We start from the raw sequence: 12,366 nt of genomic DNA, 5'->3' as shown, positions 1-12,366 counted from the left end.
TTTTTGAGCTCTCCTGCTGTGACGATCGAGGAACTGTAGCAAGAATACTTGTAGTCGTATCGCCTGGAACACAACCGTGCAGTCACACAAATTACTGTTGTTGTTTACCTAGTCCAAAATGGTCCATTACAAATCGCAATCTGGGTCAGATGTGCATTATTTGAAAGCTTGTTCTATTGCCAACATGACAAGCTAAGTTATAAAATATTATCTTACCGTGTTAGGCTTTCACAAGAGACAGATTAAGAATTTTTGGTGCGCATAGAAAGGAGTCATTAGTACATTCAGGTGCGTGTGCTGCGGCTAATTTTCTTCACAATAAACAAACATAGGCTCATTCTGATCAGAAACATCCCAGGGTATGACGCCATGTAATCGTGTAACTGTGCATCAAACATAGTGACCATAAACATTGACACCGTAGATGATAAGTTTTAGAATTTGGAAATGTTAAGTGCACATTTGGACTGTTTGGCTTACTTTTATGACATCAAAGCGGGATTTATTATAATCCTCAATGTCTCATCTTCCAAAATACATCGAGTCCAACCAAAAATGTGCTAAAGTTGCCCAATTACCAGGAGGGATGGGGGCAACTTCTAGTCGCTTGGTGCTCAAGTTCAGAACATCTGTCAGTCAAAACCCATACAAAGCTGTGAAGCGCAGAGCCAGAGCTCTAACTTCATGTATAGCATGTTACTGCACAGCCACTATGTTCCAATTTAGGCAATTAGTGCGCAAATCTGCCGTTTTCAACTCGTATATTGGTACGAGTGTAAAGGGCTACACTTCACTTCACACTATAAATATCCCAAGCTAGCAGGAGTATGGTTCGTGTCAGCTCCAAACAGTAGGCTAGGGTAAGGGACTTACTGTTGTGGATCCTCTGAAAGGCCAGGTTGGTGGGGTTGAGAGCCCACTCGCCGTAGTACTCCACGGCCTGGGTGTGCGACAGCTTCTCAGCGAAGCCTGAGCGGCGGGGCCGCGAGGCCAGGAAGGACGTGGCCTGGAAAGCCACCACAGGCCGGGGAAAAAGGCGCAGCGTGCGTGTGTGCATCTGGAAACCCTGGAGCACGTTGGGGGAGTTGAAGAACCGCACCATGGCAACCCTGTTGGAGAAAGAAGGAAAGTTGGGTGTGTTAACGCTTCAAATAGTCGTGTTTGAATTCAAAAGGCTTTCTTGTTTGTCAAATTTACGTACGAGAGACATTTGTTATTGGTATGAGGCTCAAATGAAACACATTGTTTCACATGACATTATGACTGTTGAGTCATATACAACATTGATACAACAGTTGCTCGGATCAGGAGAATAAATCGCTGCTTTGCATTCTTAGCAGCACTATCAAAAGGCACCTGGCCTACTGTTCAGTCATGTGGTCAGGTGCCACAAAGAGGTACTTAGGAAAATTGCAATTGGCTCAGAACAGGGCAGCACGGCTGGCCCTTGGATGTATACAGAGAGCTAACAATAATATGCATGTCAATCTCTCCTGGGTCAAAGTGGAGGAGATATTGGCTTTATCACTATGTTCAACACATGTTGAATGCACCGAACTGTCTATTTGAACTACTGGCACACAGCTCAGACATCCATGCATACCCCACAAGACATGCCACCAGAGGTCTCTTCACAGTCCCCATGTCCAGAACAGACTATGGGAGGCAACCAGGACTACATGGAACTCTAATCCACATCAAGTAACTCATGGAAGCAGTAAAATTTGATTTAAAAACAGATAAAATACACCTTATGGAACAGCGGGGACTGTGAAGGAACACAAACATACACACGCATAGGCACTATACACACATGTACACATTGATTTTGTGTTATAGATATGGGGTAGTAGAGTAGAGGCCTGAAGGCACACAATGTTATGAAATCTGTTCTGAATATACTGTAACGTTTTTCAAATGTATAACTGCCTTAATTTTGCAGGACCCCGCACGCACTTCAGATTTGAAGAATTCAATTGGGAACAGGGGTCAATCCATAAAATGTGCATATGCAAATAGCTCTTCATATCTATAAAATATCTACAGTATTCAGGGACTAAATCAAATGGAGTGTAAGAATTGAAATTCAACCAACCCCACACATTGCCTTGCATGGATAATATGAGATCTACTTAAAAAAGGACAGAGAAACTTTGTTAAATCTTGCCTGGTGGCCACATCCACAGAGTCCACGTCGTTGCCGTAGATGAGGGGGTTGAACTCGGTGGAGGAGGGCGACGCCTTGTTCTGGCCGGGGGGGAGCAGGGGTAACTCCTGGCCCTCCTGGAACTTCTCCAGGTTCAGAATGGGTTGGGTGTTGAGACTCATGCTGGCCAGGGCCTGGAGCGGGTAGAGGAAGGTTTTAATCAACACACTGTCGTGGAGAGATGACGGGGTCACTCGGCCCCACTAGGGTGCACTCTCACCTCAGGCATCAGCTGAAGGGTGGGGCAACAGAATGGCCTCACTAGGACCAGTGTGGAACAGTCTGTTTGGGGTTCAAAACGGTGCAAGAGGGGTTCGGAGACCTCAAAATTTGATAAAAATGAGTCCCAACTATTATAATTTATTATTTTTGGTTACTCCTTTATTTGTTAATACTTTATAATTTAGTATTTATTTTTAATTTTTTATGTAGTGCTGCTTCATTATTTTTTGTCTGATTGATGTAAGTTCTCATTTGAGAATAAATCATTCATAAAACACAAGGACTAAACTAGGAGGACTCACAATGTGACCGTTATAAGCTGACAGGTGAGAGTGCGGGACAAAATGAGGAAGCCCGTTTCCCAGCAAATGAATCTAAAGAGTGCATGTTTCTGCAGATGCCTGAAATGGGAGCGTCATTTGGGAGAGGTCGGGGGAAGAAGTAACAGCTGGGGGATTTCACTAGCACTCTGGGATTTCTGCAGACTCATTCAGGGTTTTGCACGATGTTAGCACAGTGGATCGTTTGATGGCTAGGTCAGTCCTGGACGCAACCTATGTGTTAGAGCAAAAATATGCATATCCACTGCGTTTGCTTACAAGAACACTCACTGATGAAAAGATAGATGTGCATACATTCCAGCATGCTCAAGCCAAAACTAAGCAGCCAGTAGTGGGTCTTCAAAAATGACCCATTACGAAATCTCTCTATGCCACCAGTCTGTTACAACATCTCAACAATAGTGTATGACACTTCAGAAAAAATAATAACAAGCAACAACAAAAATATTGAAGTTTGGTGAGGAAGAATATCCGTGCAAGGAGCATGGCACATTCCGCAGAGGAGAAATTAGGAACCTTATTGTCAGAGGAGAAGATCTGCTTTTGGGTGATCACGGTCAACCTAACCAGACACTAGGGAAGGGGAGGAGGGAGAGGGACAAGAGAGATGCCAGGAAGAGAATCACATGAAAAGGCTGAGCTGACCAATTGCTGAGCAGAATTGAAACGACACATGACAAAAAAGGTAAAGATTGGAGACTGTGTGTCCAATTCCCTTTAAATGGATTCCTTTCCTCATCTCCTCTCAAGCCTGACTACAAAACTGCTGAAAGGACGGGGTGCTGGAAAGCAACGTGGAAACCTGGACTAGCCAATAAGTGGGCTAGTGGGGAGAAGGAGATGCCCCCCATGTTGCTTTCACATACAGTCCTTTCAGCTAAATGGTTGCCAAAGAAGGGAGAAAAGGAAAGGTGTCGATTTAAAGAGTTGGGACATAGCCAAAGAACAAGAGAAAAAATGAAGTAGAAAAGTAGAGAGAAAAGAGGTGGTGCATGAGAGAAAGAGAACAAACACATTTACAGAGATCAAACCATGACAGAGACACACAAACAAACATGAGTGAGACAAAACAACACACAAAAAGGAACAGTAATGCACCATACCACACCCAACACAAGTTAGCCACGGTTAGCCTAAAGAGGCTATCAATGGTTACCAACTGGCAGGATAACCGGTGGCTACAATGGAGAGGTGATACTTAGACACAGAAGGGAGCAGATCTCTTGACAATAACGAAAAATAATTGAAAACCTTTTGGCTCTTTGTTTACTGTCCATACACCCCCCAACTCAAATGATCCCCTCTCTTAACCTGTGAGATGCTGACATACAATGAGTGTAAAAAAAATATTACAAACACCTGCTCTTTCCATGGCATACAGTTGAAGTCAGAAGTTTACATACACCTTAGCCAACTACATTTAAACTCAGTTTCACAATTCCTGACATTTAATCCTAATAAAAACTCCCTGTCTTAGGTCAGTTAGGATCACCACTTCATTTTAAGAATGTGAAATGTCAGAATAATAGCAGAGATAATTATTTATTTAAGCTTTTATGTCTTTCATCACATTCCCAGTGGTTCAGAAGCTTACATACACTCAATTAGTATTTGGTAGCATTGACTTTAAATTGTTTAACTTGGGTCAAACGTTTCGGGTAGCCTTCCATAAGCTTCCTACAAAAAGTTGGGTGAATTTTGGCCCATTCCTCCTGACAGAGCTGGTGTAACTGAGTCAGGTTTGTAGGCCTCCTTGCTTGCATATGCTTTTTCAGTTCTGCCCACAAATTTTCTATAGGATTGAGGTCAGAGCTTTGTGAGTCCAACACCTTGACTTTGTTGTCCTAAAGCCATTTTGCCACAACTTTCGAAGTATGCTTGCTTGAGATCATTGTCCATTTGGTAGACCCATTTGCAAGCAAGCTTTAACTTCCTGACTGATGTCTTGAGATGTTGCTTCAATATATCCACATTATTTTCCTCCCTCATGATGCCATCTAATTTGTGAAGTGCACCAGTCCCTCCTGCAGCAAAGCGCCCCGATAACATGATATGGCCACCCCTGTGCTTCACGGTTGGGATGGTGTTTGTCGGCTTGCAAGCCTCCCCCTTTTTCCTCCAAGAAAACGATGGTCATTATGGCCAAACAGTTCTATTTTTGTTTCATCAGACCAGAGGACATTTTGCACATGGGGACAATGGCAGTTTTGGAGCAGTGGCTTCTTCCTTGCTTAGCATCCTTTCAGGTTATGTCGATATAGAACTTGTTTTACTGTGGATATAGATACTTTTGTACTGGTTTCATCCAGCATCTTCACAAGGTCCTTTGCTGTTGTACTGGGATTGATTTGCACTTATCGCATTAAAGTACGTTCATCACTAGGAGACAGAACGCGTCTCCTTCCTGAGCGGTATGACTGCTGCGTGGTCCCATGGTGTTTATACTTGCATACTATTGTTTGTACAGATGAACGTGGTACCCTCAGGCATTTGGAAATTGCTCACAAGGATGAACCAGACTTGTGGAGGTCTACAATATTTTTTTTTTTTTTTGAGGTCTTGGCTGATTTCTTTTGATTTCCCTGTGATGTCAAGCAAAGAGGCACTGAGTTTGAAGGTAGGCCTTGAAATACATCCACAGGTACACCTCCAATTGACTCAAATTATGTCAATTAGCCTGTCAGAAGCCATGGCATCATTTTCCAATCTGTTTAAAGGCACAGTCAACTTAATGTAAACTTCTGACCCACTGGAATTGTGATACAGTGAATGTGAAATAATCGGTCAGTAAATAATTGTTGGAAAAAATACTTGTGTCATGCACAAAGTAGATGTCCTAACCGACTTGCCAAAACTATAGTTTGTTAACAAGAAATTTGTGGAGTGGTTGAAAAACTAGTTTTAATGACTCCAACCTAAGCGTATGTAAACTTCCAACTTCAACTGTGGACTGACCAGGTGAATCCAGGTGAAAACTATGATCCTTTATTGATGTCATTTGTTAAATCCACTTGAAATCAGTGTAGATGAAGGGGAGGAGACAGGTTAAAGAAGGATTTTCAAGCATTGAGACAATTGAGACATGGATTGTGTACGTGTGCCATTCAGAGGGTGAATGGACGAGATAAAAGATTTAAGAGTCTTTGAACAGGGCATGGTAGTAGGTGCCAGGCGCACAGGTTTGTGTGTCAAGAGCTGTAAAGCTACTGGGTTTTTCCACAAATGGTCCACCACCCAAACGACATCCAGCCAACCTGACACAACTGTGGGAAGCATTGGAGTCAACATGGCCCAGCATCCCTGTGGAACGCTTTCGACACCTTGTAGAGTCCATGCCCCAATGAATCGAAGCTGTTCTGAGGGCAAAAAGGGGTGCAACTCAATATTAGGAAGGTGTACCTAATGTTCTATACACTCAGTGCATACTAACCCATTCTCTGTGCGGGACTGCAAGGACCTACCAGCTACCACTTGTTTGTTACTGTTTTGGAGAGCTGAGGACTGCTTTAATCCTCAAAACAATAGAACCTATGAAAACTCACCTTTACCCATATCTTTCCACTCAAATGGCATGTTGCCATATCAGATTTTTGGCTCTGCCAACACACAGGTCTATCTTAAATCAATCGCACGCACACTCTGGGATAGGGCCAAGTGTATCACACACAAATACTGCACTGATTCTGATTCAAAGCATATCCACAACTATGATATGCAGGGATTTTCAACATGATGAGGCATGATTAGGGATTCAAATTGGGGTTAGTGGGTTTGGATGTTAAAAAACAACCACTGAATGACATTTGGTGCCGAGTTGTGATGCATTTTAACGGTGGTGATGAATTATGCCTCGAAAGTTCAAATGTGACATTTGTTCATATGGCGGATTTTATACATTTTGTTGTTCTTTTCATTGAACTTTTCTTCATAAAGCATCTTGTGCTTAATATGCTCTTTAAAATCAAATAAACTCGAAAAACAGACGACGACAATGTTGGGTAGGAATAGTTCCTGGCAAAATATGCTAATGATAGGCGGGGGTTACTAGATGTTCACTGATAATTCAAGGTGGTTTTAGTTACAATGCTAAACTGACGTGGTACTACAGTGGAATGTTTGATTGGCATTTCACAACATGTGAAAGAGAGGTTTATGAATCAGAACCAGCTTCTAATCTACATATTGTTATTTGGGCTTAGAAGATTTGGTTAGTTCTACTGCTACAGCTGTTACTGAGGTCTCAGGGAGTAAGACCTCAGTATCTGCTTTTACCTCCAAGAGCTAGCGCATGCAAAGAAAAGAGAGAGAAAAACAAACAAAAAAACACTTGTTTTCGTTAGGACATTACAACGCTTAAATCAACAATGCTCCCACGCTATATGCATAGTTAGTACATACAACACGGTGAGAGAACAAGGACCCCGATGTGCCTGGAGCAATTCATCAAACCTCTTTTGAAACATATCTAAAACTGAAAGAAGAGAAGGTGATCACTTGTAAACAAATAGTTTAACACATATGGTAATATTGCAGGTTTTCTTATGCTATGTAATAAAACGATACAAGAGGGTTGAAATAAACAGAGTTAACTGTCGGCAGTGCTAACATACACGCGTGGTGAACGACCACTGAAAATAGTGCTATCGGGTAGGTTGCGACAGGCTATATTTACCTGTTTCAGGTGTTTCTTGAGTTCTGTGGATTCCGGCTCGGGAAGAGGGGGTAGGTGCTCTGCATTGGTGGGTGCTTTGACCTGATGAGCAACAAAGCATGCTTCAAATTGTAACATTTCTGCAAAACAACCATGTACACTACACACTCACAAGTGTACACAAATACCCCTTCAAAATGTTCAAAGCATACATCAGTCACCATTACCTACTAAAGAGTAGATGAAAGGGAAGGAGTTTGCCCCTAGAAAGACAGTCTGGGCTGTGGGTGTGTGTTTTAGCACTGGATGCTCTCTGTCTCACAGAGTGGGAGGACTTTTATGTTGAAGTCAGTTTCTGCACAGGTTTGAAATGAGGATGACAAGAGCTAGGTTTTTCCCTCCTGCATAAAGTCGATATCTAGCCTAACACAATAACGGTCGCAATGAGAGAACTGAACCCCAAATGGGATTTAGCAGTGAAAATAAATACATCTCAAGCAAGTGTCTAGACTCGTCTCCCAATCAGAGAGAATGCCGTATGGAACTCAAATAGACCTGCAAACAAATAGCATAGACCTGCGAACGAATAGCATAGACCTGCGAACGAATAGCATAGACCTGCGAACGAATAGCATAGACCTGCAAAATAATAGCATAGATCTGCAGAGACTCTGGCAGGGATGCTGAAGCGCACCTCCATTTTAGGGCACTTACCTTGTTACAGTCCAGGTCCACGAGCCAAATGTCGTCGGGCATTTTGAAATCGGATTTGTAGAGGAAGAAGCTGGCAGGCACACCTATGATGTAAGGGGTGGGGGCAAGGAGAAGCTACAAAGGAGAGTAGAAAGAACATTGTATGACGTCACGATCAGACAAAATCTAAATCAGCACACAAGCAAGAATAGCTCCAATAGGAGGAGCCTCACACCATAGACTAAAGCTAGTGGGCTTAGAACTCCACTAGGCATGCATTCAAATCCCAGGTAAAACTCCCAACATAGTACAGGGACTAATCTCTTCAACAGCTACAATCACAAATAGCAAAAAAAGCAATGGATGATAAAAATTGGCAAATCTAATCATATAAAAATAGTGAAACGTTCAAAGGCAATCAATTAGGGTGCAGGAATTCCCCCCCAAAGTCTATCCCTTAAAAACAAATGTTTTTAACTCTGGTTCCAGCTATTAAAAAGCCCTCTATTTGTTCTCCCTAATAGTACTACAACTACCAGTACTGCAGTCATTGGTTCGATTGACGTACCTGTTCAGCGGAGGCCATGCAGGTGGGCAGTAGAGGAATGACAGGGAACATGTACTCCAGGGGGTAGATCATGGCTACAAACGCCATGACACTCATGGTCAGGGCATTGTAGTCCCGCGACTGGAGGACCACCTGGAAGACACAAATCAAAACAAACTATTTGAAGTGCATTTAAACATCTCAATTGTAAATTGATACTTCATAAGACTGTTGGCATTAGGTGATCGATCACATGCAGCTTGTTCCATACAAGATACTCAATTACATTCAATGACCATCCTAGTTTTATTCCTTCACAATAAGAGATGTAGCATTGACTAGTTGATTCAACAGCCACATACAGACCAAAATATGCTGTTTTCAATATACAACAGTGACATGTTAAAGCTTGAACAGCGAAAGGAGGTGCTTCAAGGGTAACCTGACACAGTTTAGAGTATAGAGTAGTATACAATATATCCTGGACCTCGAAGCCAGTTCCACTGCTTTTTTTCCCCCATTGTTCCCCTCTAATCAGACACTGATTTAGACCTGGGACACAAGGTGGGTGCAATTAAATATCAGGTAGAACAGAAAAAAACAGCAGGCTCCGCACCTTGTAGGGTAAGAGTTGAATCCGAGCTGACAAGGTACAAATCTGTCGTTCTGCCCCTGAACAGGCAGTTAACCCACTGTCCCTAGGCCGTCATTGAAAATAAGAATTTGTTCTTAACTGACTTGCCTAGTTAAATAAAGGTAAAAAATAATCATAAAATAAAATACGCCTGCTATATATAAAATCAGTGTATGGGTAGTGTGGGACTAGGTCTTCAATAATCCAGTGAGATTGTGAACAACATTGAGTTGGCCATTTAAATCAATATCAAGAGTTGGACATATAATAGGGGTGAGAACGTTTAAATATTTAAACGATATTGGGATCCTTAACGTAAAGAAAAAACCCTAACGGCAATATTATTTTTATTTTTCTTTATTTTTTCTACAAAATTAAAATCACAGTGCAGCTGGCTCGCCTGCTATTTCGTTAATGATGCGAGTGTGTGTTCAGTCTGTTGCATTTAGAATATCCTAGCCTATTCATTAATGATAGGCCCTGCTTCACTGAAGTTGCGAGACATTGCAAGCCAAGAAATGACGAAATACAGCGTTCCATAGTGAGATACAGCATTGACTGCTGATAGACAGGCCTAGTGCACAGATCTGACAGTCTGGTTGGTAGCCGACCTGCCTACTGTGCCCCTCCTCTCTCTCTCTCTCTGTCCCTCTCTAGCTAACTATGAAAGATGCGAGTGTTTGTGTTCTTGAAACTACACCAACTAATCAGCCCCCTTCATTCCAAGGATACTGGATCTTAGGAGTCGATTCCTAGATGAAAATGTGTTCTCTTTCTACTAAATGTCTTGGCAATTCACATTATTTAACAAACTATAAAAGTACTTTTTTAGGAAAGTGGTTTGCGCACAGATTGCAGGCAGGCAGGCTGCATGCAGGCAGTTTAAGATTATTTGATTGACAGTTCCATAGTGTACCCTTACAGACAAACAAACATGCCGTAGCCGAGACGTTTTCAAGGGTATTTGACTGCTGGGAAAATATTCCGCCGGACAAGTGACCCTGAAGATTCAAATTTGAGCACTAAATGCACCAGGGCCTTGCATGAATAGGCCAAGGCATCCACTGTATGATATTTATACATACATTCATACATACAGTTTAAGTCAGAAGTTTACAGAAGCTTCTAATAGGCTAATTGACATCATTTGAGTCAATTGGAGGTGAACCTGTGGATGTATTTTAAGGCCTACCTTCAAACTCAGTGCCTCTTTGCTTGACATCATGGGAAAACAAAAGAAATCAGCCAAGACATCAGAAAAAAAATTGTAGACCTCCACAAGTCTGGTTCATCCTTGGGAGCAATTTACAAAACGCCTGAAGGTACCACGTTCATCTGTACAAACAATAGTACGCAAATATAAACACCATGGGACCACACAGCCGCAATACCGCTCAGGAAGGAGACGCGTTCTGTCTCCTAGAGATGAATGTACTTAGTGCGATAAGTGCAAATCAATCCCAGAACAACAAAGGACCTTGTGAAGATGCTGGACGAAATCTTCACTATTATTCTACAATGTGATTCCATGTGTTATTTCATAGTTTATGACCACTATTATTCTACAATGTAGAAAATAGTCTAAATAAAAACCCTTGACTGAGTAGGTGTCCAAACTTTGGATTTTATAACAAAGTAAGAGAAGCTTAGGCCTATCCCCAGCGAGAGATCAAGATTAAAGAAATTGTAAACAAGAGGGCGTGCTAAACAGCTTTTTTAACACGGCTGTGCTGCGGCCATACGTATGAGGCGGATCAGAGTACCGCAGATCAGCACAGCCGTGCTAAAAAGAGTCATTTTGCACAACCTCGAGAGTGCACAATTGCTTCTCTATAACGGGTTACTGATTAAATAAAAATAACTTTATTTTGATAAATGTATTCATAGGCTACTATTTCATCCCTCAGCGAAAATATAGGCCTAGTATCGACATCTACGGCCAGCTGGCCTTTCAATCTATCGGTTAGGTTATCCGAGACACGACCCAGTCGCTAAGTCTTTTTGTTCTATATCTATGGACACGACCCAGTCACTCATTCTAAATGATCCGCTCTTATTCCTTGCTTGTAGCTGCATTTGCCTAAGAGATTCAGTTGAGTAAAATCACAACGTTGCTAAAACTATCCTAAAACTACCCAGACCAGAACACTTCAAACGGCAGGCCTATCCCTACCAAAAATGTGATTCAGCAGGCCTATCCTCACCAAAAATGTGATTCAGCAGGCCTATCCTCACCAAAAATGTGATTCAGCAGGCCTATCCTCACCAAAAATGTGATTCAGCAGGCCTATCCCTACCAAAAATGTGATTCAGCAGGCCTATCCCTACCAAAAATGTGATTCAGCAGGCCTATCCCTACCAAAAATGTGTTTCAGCAGGCCTATCCCCACCAAAAATGTGATTCAGCAGGCCTATCCCTACCAAAAATGTGATTCAGCAGGCCTATCCCTACCAAAAATGTGATTCAGCAGGCCTATCCCTACCAAAAATGTGATTCAGCAGGCCTATCCCTACCAAAAATGTGATTCAGCAGGCCTATCCCTACCAAAAATGTGATTCAGCAGGCCTATCCCCACCAAAAATGTGATTCAGCAGGCCTATCCCTACCAAAAATGTGATTCAGCAGGCCTATCCCTACCAAAAATGTGATTCAAAAAGGTATGTGGCTAATTCGTTAATTTTCTATTACAATTTTTTTTATAAAGATAAGCATTGTATTGTAAGATTATAGGAGTAACTCTGGTAGGCCTAAAACATTCTTCCTCACATCAAGTTCAACTGTTGGAGTCAATTAGAGCATCGGTGTGCACTGCCTTCATTTCATTGGCCTGCAGTATAGCAGGCTAATAGCCACAACAAACCTTCACAAAAGTTCCTAAACTTCATTAGTGCAATACAGTATCAAAAGTAAGTCAAACTTTTATATGGAAAATACGAGCAGGATAGTATATTGGAGCAAACATTACAGTTGGAATTTAAATTTGGCCAAAATAATTACTCAGAATGAAACAAATCTCATAAGTTTTGAACAGCCTGTATTGCTGCATTCACCAAGAAAGGCTAGTGCCTACC

The 12,366-nt window shown here is 41.9% G+C and overlaps 1 protein-coding gene across 20 annotated transcripts in view; it reads right to left on the bottom strand.

The window, feature by feature from the left end:
- The window catches only part of LOC139411302 (MAP kinase-activating death domain protein-like), an 80,083-nt gene that overhangs the window by 42,677 nt on the left and 25,040 nt on the right, over positions 1-12,366 (bottom strand). For all 20 annotated transcript variants that reach the window (XM_071157440.1, XM_071157457.1, XM_071157450.1 and 17 more), the window contains exons 5-9: positions 8,682-8,813; positions 8,135-8,248; positions 7,442-7,522; positions 2,168-2,340; positions 874-1,109 (exon numbers count right to left, since the gene is read on the bottom strand). In XM_071157440.1, the coding sequence (XP_071013541.1) occupies positions 874-1,109; positions 2,168-2,340; positions 7,442-7,522; positions 8,135-8,248; positions 8,682-8,813 (736 nt within the window). The remainder of the gene's footprint in view (positions 1-873; positions 1,110-2,167; positions 2,341-7,441; positions 7,523-8,134; positions 8,249-8,681; positions 8,814-12,366) is intronic.

The sequence above is a fragment of the Oncorhynchus clarkii genome, chromosome 6 (genome assembly GCF_045791955.1).
Source record: "Oncorhynchus clarkii lewisi isolate Uvic-CL-2024 chromosome 6, UVic_Ocla_1.0, whole genome shotgun sequence".
NCBI classification, from domain to species: Eukaryota; Metazoa; Chordata; class Actinopteri; order Salmoniformes; family Salmonidae; genus Oncorhynchus; species Oncorhynchus clarkii.
This window is presented reverse-complemented; position numbering and strand designations above follow the sequence as displayed.